Raw genomic sequence first — 16,095 nt, forward strand, 5'->3', positions numbered from 1 at the left:
ATGCTGAGTTGCTCCAGGGGGGCCCGCCCCCTCCCCCCCTACTACTCGCTCCGTCGGTAGGGGGCGGGCAAAGCTTGAAGCGTTCAACGTCAATCAGTGAGAAAGCAGCAAGTGGCATCAGACCTGAGCGAAGGAGAATAGAGCGCGTCGATCGCTCAGGTTTTGCCTAAGCGCTAACCACAGCTCACTCCACGCCGGCCCCTTGGAATGCGCTGACCCAACCTTTGTGCACTTGTTCGGACTCTCCAACACTCCAAAGCCTTCAAGAAGCCTCCTCTGACTCGCCACTCCGACCCCAGCCTAATAAGAGGTCTACCTCTCCCTTTGTGTCCACTACCAGTGGCTCTTGGGATGTCCATGGGCCCCTAGACCCTTCTGTGTCCACTCTCAGCTCAGACAAAGCCTGCGCAATGCGGGGCTTGCCTGGATGGCGATTTCCCTTCGGGCTCATGGATGGTCCCCTCCCGTCTCTCCAACACCCCTGGAGTAAAAGTACCCGGGGTCAGACTACCTACCCTGGAGAAGAGCAATCCCCAGCCTGGGCCCAGTGTGCCCCAAGGAACCCCTAGAGCTTAGTTCTCCGGAACTAAGGGGAGAGCTGGTTTGGCCTCGACTGCACCAGGTGGCCACCAGGGCACTGCTCCCTAGCAGGCTCTTCCCTGCATCGATCAGCATGCCCTGACCACCGAGACCCCTTTGGCTAAAGCGAAGATCTGACGACATGTTGGGTCCTCAGAACTCCATCTCCTCCCACCTGAGAAGACAAATGCCCCTTTGCCACAGACCCCCGCCTTGCTCCCCCAAACAACCTTCTGGACCTCACGAACCTGGGTCTTTTGGCTCCCCATCTCCTGCATCAGGTGGGGTGCCTGGTATGCAGGTAGCAGATACAGGAAATGTCCGCTCAGTGGTAGGATGGACTGGACCGGGCAGGAGAAAAGGCCAGTGTAGAGGGGCTGCCTAAGAAGCCAAGAGGACAGAACAGGATGGGGATGGGGATGGGGATGGGCATGGGACAGAGTCTGTCTTCCCAAGGTCCAGGGGCTCCAGATTGGTCAAGTCCTCAACTGGTCAAGTCCTACACCCTCTCTGGGCCCCACAAACTTCCCCCCAGCCCCAACAAAGGGCCTGGCCCCTCCTCAACACCAGAGGGCCCCTCAACTCCCAAGCCAGCTGGAAAGGTTGATGGAAAGAAGTCTAGGGGTGAAGGTGGCAGGGGCCCAGCAAGGAGTGAGTCAGGCCTCTTGTTCCTGTCCATGCTGCCCCTGGCTGCCCAGGTAGTCCTAACGTGGCCCCCTCTGGGCTTCAGTTTCTCCCTCTTGCCTCTAACCTCTTAAGGTGAAAGAATTCGAAATATGTGAAGCAAGCACTGAACCTGGAGTGGCCTGTGCTCCCACCAGCACATCTAGGAGGGCTTCCTGGAGGAGAGGACCCGCGGGATTGGCTAAATCTCCCAGGAATGTGCCCCACTGATGAGGGAACTGCTCTTCCAGGGGGTCATTTCAGGCGTGTTCTGCTGCTCTCTGACCCCCATTCTGCTCCACCAACAGTCCACGCAAAAAAGTGGCACTCAGGCCCGAGCCGGCTTGGCTCAGTCTGCGGACTGAAGGGTCCTGGGTTCAACTCCCCATCAGGGCCCAGGCCCAGGTTGTGGGCTTGACCTCCAGTAGCGGGCGTGCAGGAGGCAGCCAGTCAATGACTCTCATTATTGATGTTTCTCTCCCTTCCTCTCTGAAATCAATTTTTAAAAATGGTGTGTGTTTGGTGGTGTTTTTTAAAAGTAGTACTAGGTCTTCCTAGAAAACGCTTAAAGCAGCTCCTGCACGTGGTCAGCTCTACAAGTGGTCGCCATGGTTATTGTTACAATTACTTGTTGAAGGACACCGGGCGCTGCACGTGGCCCGCAGCTCCTTCCCCGCACCCCGCACCCCGCACCCCGCACCCCGCACCCCGCACCCCGCACGCCTTTCCTTTGCACACAGGGTGGCAAGCCCAGCCGGGCGGGCTGCATCCCGGGCGTATCTAGACCCGGGACAACTCGGGGACCCCGGACCCGACATTCTCGGGGCTCTGGGGGAGCGCGGGCTGCGGGGGCGGGGCTGTGGGGCACCCCCCGGGCCGCCCTGACCTCAGGCTCCTCCTCCCGCCCGCTCTCCGCCCCGTGCACGGTCCCAGGAGGGGCGGGGCGGCGGTGGCGGCCGCCAAGTGCAGGAAGCGGGCGGAGGCCGGCGCGAGGAGGAGCGTGCAGATTTGAGCGGCTCGGCGGCGGGGGCCAGGACGACTCACCCTGGGAGTTCCTCGCCGCTCCGCCCCGGAGTGACGCCCGCCGCCCATGGGCCTGGCCGAGGGCAACCGGCGGGCGGCGCGGAGGAGGTGGCGGCGGCAGGTGGCGCGCAGCAGGGCCGGAGCCGGGCCGGGCCATGGCCGCCTCGGAGCGACTCTACGAGCTGTGGCTGCGGTACTACACGCAGGTGAGGCCGCCCGCCCCGCCCCGCGACCGCCGTGTCCCCAGATCCGCGCGCCCGCACCTGCTACACCTGCGCCCGCGCCCCGAGGCACCCGGGCCGCGTAGATGCGCGCGCGCAGGGGGTGCCCGGGCTCCGCGCACACGCGTGCGCCTGACACCTGGGGGACTGTCCTCGCGGGCGCGCCCCTCAATGATCCTCCGGAGGGGTGGGGACCGCGCACCTCGGTCCAGCCGGAGGAGAAGGGCTCGGACCGCGGCCCGGCACGTCCCCCTTTTCCAACTGGGGAGACTGAGGCTGGGAAACGAAACGAAAGGTTGGTGGGGTCGGGAGGAGCGCAGAGGCTTGGTTTGCCTTTGGTCTGGCCCCTCCTGTAGGTGTGGCCCCGTCGCTCTAGGGTCTGAGTGAGCTGGGGGTGTGCAGCCCGGGCGTCCCCACGACGGTCCGGTCCCGCTTGGACACCATTCCTTCCCCAGGGGACGGGCAGTGCTGGGCTCCTCCCTGGCCCCAGGCGGTCTCGCCCTACACGGGGGGGCCGGACGGGGTCCAGGCAGAAGAAAAGATTTGCCTGAGATGCTGAGCGTGGGGGTAGGGGCTGAGCTAGGAGGGAAGTGTGAAAGGGGTGGAGGGACCCCGTTCCTGCGGAGCTCCCCGTCTTGTGTCTTGTCTCCGAGGCCACCTCAAATGGCTTCAGAAGGTGAAGGCGGGGACCCACCCAGGCGTCCGACAGAGCTGAGAACCCGGTGTCCCCCAAACTCTGTCTCGTTTCCCCAGGCCCCCACTTTCCTTCTGCATCCGCAGCAGGGAGGACTCCCAGGTTAATGCTCCCTCCCCTCGCCCAGCACCAGCCTCCCTCCCTGCACCTGCTTGGCATCTTGCTGCTGGCTCAGGTGTGCCCTGGGCACAATGGACTATTGTGTGTCCCTGATCTGGTCACTGGGGGAAGTTCCTGCTCTGATCAGCTGGCCCTCTGTGAAGAGGCTGTCCAGCCATCTCCCGGGACTACAGGCCGGCGTGGGGGCCCCAGGGACCTGGAATCCAGGCCACGGGGGCCACAGCTTTTGGAGTCCACTCTGGTGGTGAGAGGGCGCGGGCCCTGGCAGGAGGCAGCGTGTGGATGGGATCGAGTCCTTCTGTGGTGTGACCAGGCCAGGCTCTGTACACCTCTGAGCTTCCCTGTCTGGAAACGTGGCCCAGGCCTGGCCTCAGGAGCGGCCTGTACCCCAGAGGGGTGGCCAGTAGGACTGGTCCAGGCCAGAGGAGCCTGCTGCTTCCCTGGCTGCACTGGGCTCCCTCACCCCAGCCCGTCTCCACCCCCAAGGGTTGGTCTCTGTGAAGGACACCTGCCCCTGGCCCTCATGCCTCTCCTGCCGGTGGCCATGGCGGTTCTTGGTCCTCAGGGTCTCCTGTGACCAGGTGATGGACTGAGGGATGCTAACGGGGGGTCCTCAGGCTGGGTGGCCCCTGCTAAGGAGGATGCTTCTGCACCCCCCTCTAGATGAGCTCAGCAAATGGTCAGCCCCACTGTCCCCTCAGGAGGTGTATCTGCGCCCCCCCCCCCCCCCCAGCTCCTCACCTCGCAGGGCAGGTCTGGGGCACACGGTGGCTGGTTGTGGCCTTGGAAGCCTGGACAGGCCTGGGGCAGCCTGGGCCTGGCAAACAAATCCAGGATGTGAGTGTGAACTGGGAGCCAGGCGGGGCCAGGCTGCCCCAGAGGAAGCCCGTACCGCCTTCCTGCCCACTTGGTGCTGCTCCTGCTCCCGGAACCCTGTCCCCACCCAGCTGGCTCCGGGAGGTGGCTGTGCGGCCTGGAGCCCGGCTAGGGACCCAGCGTGTGTGTGTGTGTGTGTGTGTGTGTGTGTGTGTGTGTGTGTGTGGCGGGGGGGGGGGGGGCGTGTAAGATGGGCTAGGGACCCAGCGTGTGTGCTGGGGGGGGGGGGGTTAAGATGGGCTAGGGACCCAGCGTGTGTGCTGGGGGGGCGGTTAAGATGGGCTAGGGACCCAGTGTGTGTGCTGGGGGGGGGGGGGTAAGATGGGCTAGGGACCCAGCGTGTGTGCTGGGGGGGGGGGTTAAGATGGGCTAGGGACCCAGTGTGTGTGCTGGGGGGGCGGGGTAAGATGGGCTAGGGACCCAGCGTGTGTGCTGGGGGGGGGGGGGTAAGATGGGCTAGGGACCCAGCGTGTGTGCTGGGGGGGGGGGGGTAAGATGGGCTAGGGACCCAGCGTGTGTGGTGGGGCAGGGGGGGGGGGCGGTGTAAGATGGGCTAGGGACCCAGCGTGTGTGCTGGGGGGGCGGGGTAAGATGGGCTAGGGACCCAGCGTGTGTGCTGGGGGGGGGGGGTAAGATGGGCTAGGGACCCAGCGTGTGTGCTGGGGCGGGGGGGGGCGGGGGGTGAGATGGGCTAGGGACCCAGCGTGTGTGCTGGGGGGGGGGGGGGGTTAAGATGAGGTAAAGGGTTGAACTGATAAAGGGGAGGAAAGACCCCAGAGTTGCGGCCACCCAGCCAGGAGGCTCCCCAGCACCTGCCCCTCCCTTTGGCAGCGAGAGCTGACATCAGCTGGCAAACCTGTTTCCCCAGTTGTGGGTCTTGGCCCGCCCTGGGGAGCAACCCCTTTCTGCCCTTCCTCTCCCCTCACAGTTCCCAGGTCCAGACCCATCCATGCCCTCCCCCTGGGGCCCTGCTCAGCGCGGGGCTACCTGGGGGGGAGGGAAGGGGCTGTGGGTGCTCCTGCAGGAAGAAGCCGCATCATCAGTCTGAGGTCCCTCGGGGCTCTGGTGGGGACACCAAGGCAGGGTCATACCAAGGTCAGCAAACAAGTTCGGGGCAGAGTTCCGGCCGGCCTCCATCCTGTGTGTCACCTGTCCTCTGGGCAGGGGCTGCACAGCTGTGTTCTCCGTGGGACCTTCCCCTTTCCCCAAACCAAGCCGGACCTCAGCCCAGGGGTCCCCGTGTTAACCCTCATTGTTTTTGCTACTCCGGGCTCCACAGCACCTCACATTTAGTAGGTGCTCCTTGGGTCCAGCTGAGTGGCTGGACAGAGAGCCACAGCAGTGACCAATCAGGGAAGCCGGGCCAGAGGAGGCTGAGTTTGGGCCCTAATGGCTTCAGGACCGAAACAACAGGAGCAAGAACAGGACAGTGGAGTGAGGGGGGCCTGGGGGCAGGTGCGGGGGCTTCCCCGGGGATCGCATGGGGAAGGGGCGCGAGGGGAAGGGGACAGCACCCAACAGGCTAGCAGTAGGGCAGCATGGAAAGTTTATGCAAAATAACATGCAAATGAGTAGCCCCTTTTCTGCTGGAGCAGGGATGTCCCTCAAAAGCTCCCCCAGTGAAAATGAACATTGTGGGGGGCGGGGGGCACCCCAGCTAAGGGGCACTCAAGGTCACAAAGGTCAGGATAGGACATACATTGAGGTTACAGGTGGGGAGCCCAGGTTGAACTCTCCAGTTTTGCCTTTGAGGACTCAGGTTCCAGGGAGGTCAGGTCAGAGGTGGAGCGGGCCTTGCTCTGCCCACCCCTCCCTGACTGGTGACCTCATGGAAACCTGGGAAGGCCCTCTGCCGGCTCTGGGGCCTCAGCTGGGTCCTGTGCTCTCCTGTGCCTCAGTTTACCGTCCTCCATTGCCAAGGCAACCCAAGGGGGTGGGGCTGAGGTGTTGGGGAGAGTAGCAGAGCCCAGGGGCTGGTAATCCCTGGGGTTGTTATGGCAACTGGGGAGCTGATGTGGAATTGTGGGGTCCCCATGGAAACAGGGTCTGTTACTCTGGGGACCCTGGAAGGAAATTCCTGGTTTCCATAGTGATAGGACAAGGGTAAGATTAAGCCCCGGGTGGGGTGTTGTGGAGACCAGCAGGTCCACCCCTTTCAAGATCCCCTCCCCAAGTAAAGGGGGGAAACGCCCCGCCCCCTGGGCCCTGGGACCACTCTGCTCCAGGTCCTTGCCCCGGCAAAGCGCCTGTCTTCCTGCTTCATTCCTTGGTCCTGCAAGTCTGACCTCCAGTCTTGGTGTCGTCAGAGCCACTTCCAGCCTGGTCTTGCCGTCCCCCTCCTCATGCTGAGGGGGGAGGCCCCCGTCCCCACAGAGGTCACCCTGATCAGGCCTGTCCCATATCTGCCTGCCTCTCCCAGGAGATGGTGCTCACTACCACTCAGGAGGCTCTGATGGGAGGAGTCCCCGCTGTGGAGCTCCCATCTTCTCTCCCTCCCCGGCGCCCAGCTCTCTCCGGGGCCCACCAAGGTGCTCCGTTCCCCTGCCTGGGCCAGCCAGCCGGGGAGGGGCCCAGGAGACCGAGGCTCTGCCAGTGAGCCGAGGTCTGACACTCGTCTGTCACTCATGGAAGGGGGTGGGGAGAAGACAAGTGTTGCCCTAGAAAGCTCACACCCCTGGCCTGGCCCGCGTGGCTCAGTGGTTGAGCATCCACCTAGGAACCAGGAGGTCACACTTCCATTCCCGGTCAGGGCACAGGCCCAGGTTGTGGGCTCCATGCCCAGCGTGGGCCGTGCAGGAGGCAGCCGGTCCGTGATTCTCTCTCATCATGGATGTTCCTCTCTCTCACCCTCTCCCTCCTCTCTGAATCAGTGTCTATAAGAAAAAGCTCACAGCCCCGGATTTGGGATGAGCTCCCACTGACCCGGCACGTGCCGCTGGGTGCAGTGGGAGCGCCTTGACTAGTGAAGCGAAGGGATGCTTTCAAAGAGGCAGCTGAAGCGCAAAGAGACTAGTTCATGTTACGTAACAAGCTACCAAGTGGGAGAACCAGGTGTGGACTCCAGACCCCGTGCCCTCAACCCGTTCAGTTTGGCAGCCCGGGCCTCTGCAGCACCAGAGGGGGTGGGGCTGGGGCAGGTCCTGGCTCCGGCGGGAGCGCTGAGGCAGAGGAAACATGGACAGCAAAGCGTGTGCGGCCCTGTGGGGTCACTGGGGCAGGAGGCAGGGGTCGTGTGGTCAGCTGGGGCTGGCTGGCTAGCAAGCAGGAGTGCTCCTGGCCGGGAACTAAGGTCTGGCTTTCAGCATCCTCAAGGTGCAGCCAGACCGGTGAAGTGTTCCCTCTGGGGCCCCCCAGACACCGCCCTGCTGTGGGAAGAGTTCAAAAGAAATGGTCTGAGCGTCCTGGCTGGTCTGGGGCCTCGGGGTTGAGCATTTTGGCGTCCCTGCTGCAGAGCGGGGAGAGGTCGCCAGAGGTACCTGACAAGGAGTGGCAGGGGTGCGGGCCTGCACCTTGGTGGCCCTAGCCCGTCTCTGAGTTGCCTCAGTTTACAAGAGGGTAAACTGAGGCATAAGAGGGTAAACTGAGGCTCGGACCGGTGACGAAATGCACATTGAAGGTGCCCAGCCTCGGGGCTGAGGCCTCCACCTAGGTTTCTTAGGGGCCTGGCTCAGGCTGCTGGGATCCAGCCCCCTTCCCTGGGGTTTATTCCGTCCTGGCCTCTGTGGTCTGAGGCGCACACGTGGCAAAAATTAGCCATCCGTCCAAGGGCAGCGCTAGACGTCCTCGCATTGAGGTCCGTGGCCCCGGGGAGCGGCCGCGGGCTGCTGGGTGCGGCCTGCGATGTGTCCTTGCCCCTTCGTCCTTCTCCATTAGTCCCTGGCCATCGCCTCTGCCCCTGGGAAGGAAAGTTGTCTTCAGTGCTCAGCTGGCTGGGATGGGAGCTCCAGATGGGGCCAGCGTGGAGGGAGAGAGGGCAGGCTGAGGGCAGGACCCTCACAGGCCCCGGCCAGGACCCTCTCCGCTTAGAGCAGCGGTCGCCAACCGGTGGTCCATGAGGTCCGAAAGGTTGGCGGCCGCTGGCTTAGGGCTCAGGGCAGATTAGAGCTGGGCTAGCACTTTCTCAGCTGTGTCCCCCGAGCAGAGACCACAGGGCCCGGTGCGGAGGCCAGGACACGGGAGAGGGTGGGGAAAACGGATGGATGAGTCCTCCTCACAGTCCCTGGGGCCCTGGACCCAGGTCAGGGAGCTCCGGTGCCTTGATGAAGGGCACTAGAGCAGTGGGATCAGAACCTGGGCCCGATAGGCCTGCCCTGACTCCAGCCCCCACCTCATGCCCTCGACCCAGGCATAGCGACGTGTGCCCCGCCCCTTCGTGTTCCAGGCCTCACCGCTGGTGCTGGGCCCTGGGTGCCCGGTCCCCCCACCCCACCCCCACCCCACATCCCTGCGGTCTGCCGGGAGGAAGCGGCCCTCCTCCCCCACCGTGACTCTGCGCTTCCTGCCCCGGCTGGGGCGGGAGGGGACGGGAGGGGACGTTTCCCGTTCACACCCAAGGTTCCCTGGCGGCACCTAGACTTGGGCTCAGCCGCTGCCCCTTGACCCATGGAACCGGCTCTGGGGCCTGGGGTCCAGGTAACCAGCAGGGTGGGCGGAGGTTCCCAGGGCCCGGAAGGACGTCCTGTCTGTATGGGACGTGCGTGTGCATGGGCCTGCCTGGCTGATAGTGCACATGCACCCTGGGATCTGCGGTCAAGGAAGGCTTCCTGGAGGTGGTGGCTGCTGAGCTGGAAGAAGGTGGCAGGCGAGGGCTCAGCCCACGGCTTTGGGTCAGGCCTGGCTGGTGGGTGTGGGCCACAGCCAAACCCCAGGCATGCACACACTTAAGCCCCTCCCCTGCCTCTGCCAGGCCTGCCTGGGTCCCCAAAGGCTAGGGAGGTAGGAACAAGAGACTGGAAAGCAGAGGGGTGGCCTGGGAGAGTTGTCAGTACGGACAGCCATCTTCTGATGCTGACCTTCCGACTTCCTGCCTCGCTCACGCCCAACCTGTCTCTGTCCCTCCCTTTCTCCGCCCCCTCTGCTCTACCTCTGCTCCCTCTACTCCGTGCCCACTTCCGTTCACTCTCCCCTTCTGTCTCTATCCCCTTGTGCCCCCACGGCCACTGCACCCCTTCTGATCCCCCTCCCCGTCCCCCAACCTGCAGAAGGACCTGGGCTCCCTGCAGCAGTGGCTGAAGGCCTATGTGGATGCCTTCGAGAGGAGCATCTCGCTGTCCTCACTGGAGCCACGCAGGTGAGGCTGGCTCTCACGGAGGGGGGAGGCCTTGGGGTCCGCAGCACCCCAGTGACCCCTCTCCCCGCAGGCCCGAGGAGGCCGGTGCCGAGGTGCCGCCACTGCCGCCGGACGCGCTGCGTGTGCTGGCCGAGCAGCTGGACCAGGGGGACCTGGAGCAAACCCTGCTGCTGCTCAAGCTCTTCATCATCCTCTGCAGGTGGGTCCGCGGCCCTGCCCGCGGTGGGGGGCGCGACGGGGCCGGGCACGGGGACAGCTGTGGCCTCTGCCTTCGTTCCCTCCCCAGGAACCTGGAGAACGTGGAGGCCGGCTGGGGGCAGCTGCTGGTGCCCCGCGTGCTGGCTCTACTGACCCGGTTGGTGGCCAAGGTGAGTGGCTCCCCCTGGGGGGCGGGACAGGTGATAGCACCACCCAGCTGACCCCTTCCACCTGCTCCGCACACCCGCAGCTGAAAGGGCGCTCGCCGCTGCCGGAGGGCCCTGGCCCGGAGCTGGAGGAGGTGGTGGCCCTGCACGCCCTCCTCCTCTGTGAGGGCCTCTTTGACCCCTACCAGACCTGGCGGCGCCAGCACCACGGGTGAGAGCCGGCCACCCACCCACCAGGACCCGAGGGGCCCGGAGAGGGTGCGGGTGGCATGGGGGCTGTGGCCAAGGTGTGGAGGTGGGAGGGGCTGTGTCCTGGCTGGCGCGGGGGGGGGGGGGGGGGGGGGGGTAGGGGAGGGGGGGCATGACCCAGAGGTGGGAGGGGCTGTGTCCTGGCTGGCGCGGGGGGGGGGGGGGGGGGGGGTAGGGGAGGGGGGGCATGACCCAGGAGGGGTGAAGTGCCCAGCCTCACCGGCCCCCTGCCCTCCACCGCCACCCCAGGGAAGTCATCAGTGCCAAGGAGAAGAGCAAGTACAAGTTCCCTCCTGCTGCTTTGCCTGCTGAATTTGGAGCCTTCTTCGCAGGTCAGGCCCCGCCCCTGCCCTGCTTGGCCCCGCCCCCAAGCCTGTCCCCTGGGGAACGTGGATGCTGGACAGGACCAGCTTGGCCTTGGCTGCAGTGGGAGGGAGAGCCCTGCCCGTTTGAGGGCTTCAGGGCAGAGAGGAGAGAAAGGGCAGGCCTGGGAAAGATGAGTAATTTCTGGGCTGCAGAGAAGGCCTGGCATCAGGCGGGGGCGCCGATTTCCCTTCCCCCTTCCCTCCCATCCCCTGGGTCCCCCAACCGCCTGGACACCCGTAAAACCATCCCTAGTCCAGTCCCTTTGTCCCTGGAGCCTCCGCCTGGTGGGCACCCTCCTCAGGACAACGTCTACACTAGCTGTTACCTCCACTCCCTCCTCCCTCCCTCCTGGAGGAGCTCTCCCTGGGGACCCCCTTCTCCTGGGTCCCCTCTTCTGTCATCAGAGAGAGACTGGCCAGTGCTGTAGGTGGGCCCGGGCAGGGTGCTGTGGGGTGGGGCAGTGAGCGTGGGAGGGTGTTTTCTGTTGGGATAGAAAGTATGTCCTTGCCCTAGCCAGTGTGGCTCAGTGGATAGAGCCCCGGCCTGCGGACCGAGGGTCCCGGGTTCGATTCTGGTCAAGGGCACGGACCTCGGTTGCAGGCTCCTCCCCAGCCTGGGCCCTGGTCGTGGCTTGTGCAGGAGGCAGCCCATCGATGTGTCTCTCTCACGTCGATGTTTCTCTCTGTCTTTCCCTCTCTCTCCCACTCTCTCTAAAATCAATGGGAAAATGTCCTCGCGTGAGGACTGAAAGAGAAGAAGGCATGTCCTTGTCTCTGATGTCCCTGGGGCTGCTGGCCTGGGCCCGGGGCAGGGACGCAGCTCCAGGAGGGAAGGCGCCCGGGAGCTCCCTGCCTCCCTCCCTGCCCGAGTTCTCTCCTCAGAACAGAACTAAGTCCCTGCCCCTTGTAAACGCCCAGACGTGGCCTGACACCCTCAGGACCAAGCCCTGTCCCCCCGGCCTTCCTCCCCAGCCCCACTGCTCCCTGCACCCAGCCAGGTCCCGTCCTCTCGTTCCTAGAGGCCACACGGCAACCACCTGCAGGTCTTCGGCCAGTTTCCTCTCCCTGCAAGGCCAGCTGCGCTCCAGGCCCACCTCAAAGCCCTGTCCCCGCTCGGCCTCCCCCCCATCCCGCCTGAGTCAGGCCGTCCCTGCTCTTGCTCCTCCACCCCCCACGCCACCGTGTGACCAGGCCGGGCCTCTCTGCTCTCTGGGTTTCAGTCTGTGGCCTGGCATCCTGTCCACCCAACGCTGTGAAAGCCCCTAGAAGTCCCAGCAGGGCTGGGGCGGGGGCGGGGGCGGGGGCGGGGGTGGAGTGAGGGCATCTAGACGCTAGACACAGGCAGCCCCCTCCGCCAGCAGGTCACTGGGGGAAGCACCAACTGTCAGGGCAGAGGGACCAGAAGATTTGCATCTGAGGGACTAAAACCTGGGTTTCCAGGGGAGTGGGAGGGGGTGCTCACACCGGGGCTCAGGGTCTAGGGGGCTGGCACGGCTCTCAGGGTCCTGTTCCTTTTCGAGCTCCCCAAAAAGGGCCGTGTCCCCCTCAGGCCCCTTGGTGGAGAACCATGGCTTTTAAGACCCCTCAGCTCAGAACCAGGTGTCCTCCCTCAGCCCCCACCCCCACCCCCGGGCTCCCACCTGTTTGTAGACCCCAAAGATGCCCAGCCCTGCCAGTCGGTGACCTTGTCCTGCTCCCCCCACCTCGCCCCCCTCCAGAGAGCCTGCAGGAGGCAGAGCGCTTGCCTCCCACGCTGCTGCTGCGGCTCATCCACCTCTTTGGGGCCGTCCTGGCAGGAGGGAAGGTAGGCTGGGCGGACCCTGCGGCCAGAGGGTGGCTGTCTCGGAGTCGCCGCTGGAGGAGCCCTTGCCCATTGCCCGTCTCCGTCCCGACCTGCAGGAGAACGGGCAGCTGGCCTTGAGCGCCGGCTCCGTGCAGGGCCTGCTGGGAGTGGTGCAGGGCTGGGGCCGCGGGCCGGCCCAGGACTCCCGCCTCCTGGCGCTGGCGCTGGAGGCCCTGGTGGGCGCCGTCCACGTCCTGCACGCCAGCCGCACGCCCCACCGAGGTCCAGAGCTCCACACCCTGCTCGAGGGCTACTTCCGCGTCCTGAACGCCGACTGGCCGGCCGGGCCCAGCCCAGGCCCTGAAGAGGCCCTCATCAGCCGGCGAGTCAGCATGCTGGGTGGGCCTGGGCCCGGGCTCGGGAGGAGGCCTGGGCAGGCTGGACCGGGCAGGACGGGGAGGGCGCTGCTGGGAGCGGTGGGCAGGGCTGACCCGAGGCCCCTCCACAGACGCCATCCCCATGATGCTGGCCTGCGAGGACCGGCCAGTGCTGCAGGCCACCTTCCTCAGCAACAACTGCTTCGAGCACCTCATCCGCCTCATCCAGAACAGCAAGGTGGGCGGCCGGGCAGGGGTGCAGGGCCTGGAAGCCGAGGGGGAACCGCGTGTGGGTGTCCAGATGCTGCCGAGCACACCCGGGCCGCACAGGCTGGAGGGACGAGCTGGTGTGATGCCTGCAGCGCAGTGGGGGCCTGCAGCCGAGGATGGCTCTGCACCCACAGGAGGGGGTGCTGTGGAAGGACAGGAGCTGCCCTGGCCCCCGTTTTCCCTTTCCCCAGCCCCAGGTCCGGGGCAGGAGGACGGCTCAGCGGTTTGGATGCCGGGCCTGCTCCTGTCCAGTTAGCCGCCCGACTGTCCCTCTGAGCAGGGCATGGGGCGCAGCTTCCCTCCCCTTCTCTAGGGCCTGGGGGGCGCTCAGCCTGGGCTCAGGGCGCATCCTTCCCTCCAGGGCAAGCCCCGGCAGCTGCCACAGGCCCTGCTCTAACCCTGCGCCTCCCTCATCTCCCTTCTCTCTCCTCTGCCTCCTCCACCCTGTGCCCTCCCCCTTCCCCACAGCTATACCTGCAGGCCCGGGCGCCCCCTGAGGGGGACAGTGACCTGGCTACCCGGTTACTGACCGAGCCCGATGTCCAGAAGGTACCGCCCTGGGGCTGACCCGCTCAGGCACGCGCCTCCCTGGGCACCCACCCCCGGCTCCTCAGCCCTTCCCGCGCTCTGCGGGGGGTGAGCCGACAGGAGGAGGCCTGGCCTGGCCGGGCAGCGGGGCTGGGTGTCCCAGGCTGTCTCACCTACTTGCCACGTCCCTGTCTAAGGGGACAGGGCAGGGGTGACCTGTGTCCTGCCTAGTATTGCTTCTGGGCGCTGGGGTTTGGCTGTGCCAAGCCGGAGGGAACCTTCGAAACCCAGCCACCTACACCCATTCCCCAGAGGGAAACAGCCCGATAGATATGCAGGGATTTGGCTAGTCGTTCCCGGAAAGGGCGGTCCCCCGAGTGGGGCCACTTCTCTCCATGGACCCTTGCCCCTGCTCTGGGCAGGTCACTGGGAGCGCCCCCCCCCCCCCCCCACCCGCCTTGCCTGGCATGGGGGCCGGGAAGCTCAGGGTATCAGAGGCTCCACGTGGGGCGCCCTCTGGTGGCTCAGTGCCTGGGCTCCAGCCTCCAGGGACCCTCCCGAGGCAGCCCGGGGTGTCTGTGGCCTCGGCTGCACCCCGAGAGCCTGCACGTCCGTTCATCGGCAAGGCAGGCGAGGCCCTGGTGGCTATAGATGAACAGCCCGCAGAGGGTCAGAAGGTGCCCAGGTCACGAGGAGGATCAGGCAGAGCTGGTAGCACCTGCTGACCACGTCCCCAAGCCCCCCTGCCCCTCAGGCTAGGGCGGGCGAGTGAGCAGCGTGCCTCAGTGTCCCCACGTGGACCTAGTGGGCAGGGGCAGAGGCAGACTCCAAGGTCTCGAAGGTTCTTCTGGTTCTAACATTCTGTGATGATTGCCCTCCATTCCCCGGCCCCCTGTCAATCATCCTGGGTGGTGGGCGCCTGCACGTGTGTCTGGGGGGGGGGGGCGGCCCATAAGCCCCCCAGACGGAGGGTGTGGCGACAGGGCCTGCCCAGCCTGGGCGCCTTCCCTGGCCTCTTGGTCAGAGTGGCTCTCGCCAAGTGGCTCAGAGAGGGCCCTGGGGTCCGGAGGAGGGGCACCGCCGTCCGGGCGAGGAGCAGAGGGCCTGGGGCCGTACGGAGTTGCCGTGCCCCAGGGCCCCCAGCCCGCTCAGCCACCGGCCCTGGGGCACCCGCTCCTGGCCCTGCACCCCTCGTACTGCAGGGCGCTGCCAGCTGCGGTGCCCGGCTCCTGACTGCCCCTCCCCCCCAGGTGCTGGACCAGGACACGGATGCCATTGCCGTCCACGTGGTCAAGGTGCTGACCTGCGTCATGAGTGGCTCCCCCTCGGCCAAGGTGAGGTCGCTGCCGCCGCCCACAGCAGAGTTGTGGGCAGGAGGGAAACATCCCAGGGCCCCAGAGCTGGCAGGGGGTGGGGTTCGGGGGGGGGTCCAGAGAGGTGCCGCTCAGGCCCCTGGGCGGGAGGTCACCAGTCAGCCCTGGAGCTGGTGTCCTGGGTCGGGGCTGGTTGGGGGTGGACGCGTGGGCTGACCCCACCTGCAGCCTGCTGTGTGGACCCCCCCCCCCCAGGAGGTGTTCAAGGAACGCATCGGCTACCCTCACCTGCACGAGGTTCTGCAGAGCCACGGCCCCCCCACCCACCGGCTGCTGCAGGAGCTGCTCAACATGGTGAGGGTGCAGCGGCCGGGGCGGGGCCTCCGGGGGGGGCCGCTCTCCACTTGGGGGGCTGTGACCATGGCCAGCACATCCTGAGGCTGTGGCTCACCACGTGTCACTGGGGTGAGGCTGCAGGGGCCCGAAGCTGCTGCACGTTAGCAAGTCCCAGGATTCTCCTGGGGTTCAGGCCGACCCAGACTGAGCCGTGGTTCCGAGCGGGGTTAACGGGTCGGAGGACGGTCCTTGGGACTGAGGGTCGTCCGTGCGCCTCGGACGTCCCTGAGCCTCGGACACAACCTGGGGGCTGAAGGGGGAGCACATGTTGCTCTCCCAGGTTCGGGGCAAGTGCACGGAGAGAGGAAGGTGGCAGGTTAGCTGCTCGGTGCCAGGTGCCCAGGAGCTAGGCCCTCTCTCCCCCCACAGGCTGTGGAGGGCGACCACAGCACGTGCCCGCCGCCACCCGTCCGCAACGAGCAGCCGGTGCTGGTGCTGACGCGCTGGCTGCCGGCGCTGCCCACGGCCGAGCTGCGGCTCTTCCTGGCCCAGCGCCTGTGGAGGCTCTGCGACAGCTGCCCCGCCAGCCGCGCCACCTGCGTGCAGGCCGGGCTGGTGAGCTGCCTGCTGGAGACGCTCGGCACGGGGGTGGCCCTGGGGACCCGCTGCCGGGAGCAGCTGCTGGCGCTGCTGCAAGCCCTGGGCCGCGTGTCCCTGCGGCCCCTGGAGCTGCGTCGCCTGCTTCGCCCGCCGCCGGGGCTGGACTCAGGGCCGGGAGGGGCCGAGGCCGCGAGAGCCCGCCACGCGGGCGCCGTCATCCGCGCGCTGTCGGGCATGGCCCGGCACCGGGGCCCTGCGCGAGCCCTGCACTACTTTGACCTCACGCCCGGCATGGCGGGCATCATGGTGCCCCCGGTGCAGCGCTGGCCGGGGGCCGGCTTCACCTTCCACGCCTGGCTCTGCCTGCACCCGCTGGCCGCCGCCCCGGCCCCAGCCCCGGCCCCGGCCCCCGCCCGGCGTCTCCAGCGAAAGCAGCTGTACAG

General features: G+C 66.2%; 1 protein-coding gene and 1 long non-coding RNA gene across 3 annotated transcripts in view; one reads left to right on the plus strand and one right to left on the minus strand.

Annotated features, from left to right (window-relative positions):
- LOC138992392 (uncharacterized) lies at positions 1 to 4,127 on the minus strand. The gene is made up of 3 exons (XR_011468098.1): positions 4,042 to 4,127; positions 828 to 960; positions 1 to 123 (listed from the first exon to the last, which is right to left on the minus strand). It is a non-coding gene; the product is annotated as an uncharacterized lncRNA (long non-coding RNA).
- NBEAL2 (neurobeachin like 2) overlaps positions 2,282 to 16,095 on the plus strand; it is a 27,502-nt gene continuing 13,688 nt past the window's right edge. For both annotated transcript variants that reach the window (XM_070391122.1, XM_070391121.1), the window contains exons 1-13: positions 2,282 to 2,471; positions 9,378 to 9,466; positions 9,537 to 9,665; positions 9,753 to 9,834; positions 9,915 to 10,042; positions 10,330 to 10,412; positions 12,164 to 12,249; positions 12,345 to 12,627; positions 12,737 to 12,843; positions 13,344 to 13,424; positions 14,654 to 14,737; positions 14,972 to 15,070; positions 15,482 to 16,095. In XM_070391122.1, coding sequence (XP_070247223.1) covers positions 2,421 to 2,471; positions 9,378 to 9,466; positions 9,537 to 9,665; positions 9,753 to 9,834; positions 9,915 to 10,042; positions 10,330 to 10,412; positions 12,164 to 12,249; positions 12,345 to 12,627; positions 12,737 to 12,843; positions 13,344 to 13,424; positions 14,654 to 14,737; positions 14,972 to 15,070; positions 15,482 to 16,095 — 1,916 coding nt within the window. In that variant the 5' untranslated portion in view covers positions 2,282 to 2,420. The remainder of the gene's footprint in view (positions 2,472 to 9,377; positions 9,467 to 9,536; positions 9,666 to 9,752; positions 9,835 to 9,914; positions 10,043 to 10,329; positions 10,413 to 12,163; positions 12,250 to 12,344; positions 12,628 to 12,736; positions 12,844 to 13,343; positions 13,425 to 14,653; positions 14,738 to 14,971; positions 15,071 to 15,481) is intronic.

Source organism: Myotis yumanensis, unplaced genomic scaffold (assembly GCF_028538775.1).
Source record: "Myotis yumanensis isolate MYYU_CA2020_CCGP unplaced genomic scaffold, mMyoYum1.0.hap1 SCAF_14, whole genome shotgun sequence".
NCBI classification, from domain to species: domain Eukaryota; kingdom Metazoa; phylum Chordata; class Mammalia; order Chiroptera; family Vespertilionidae; genus Myotis; species Myotis yumanensis.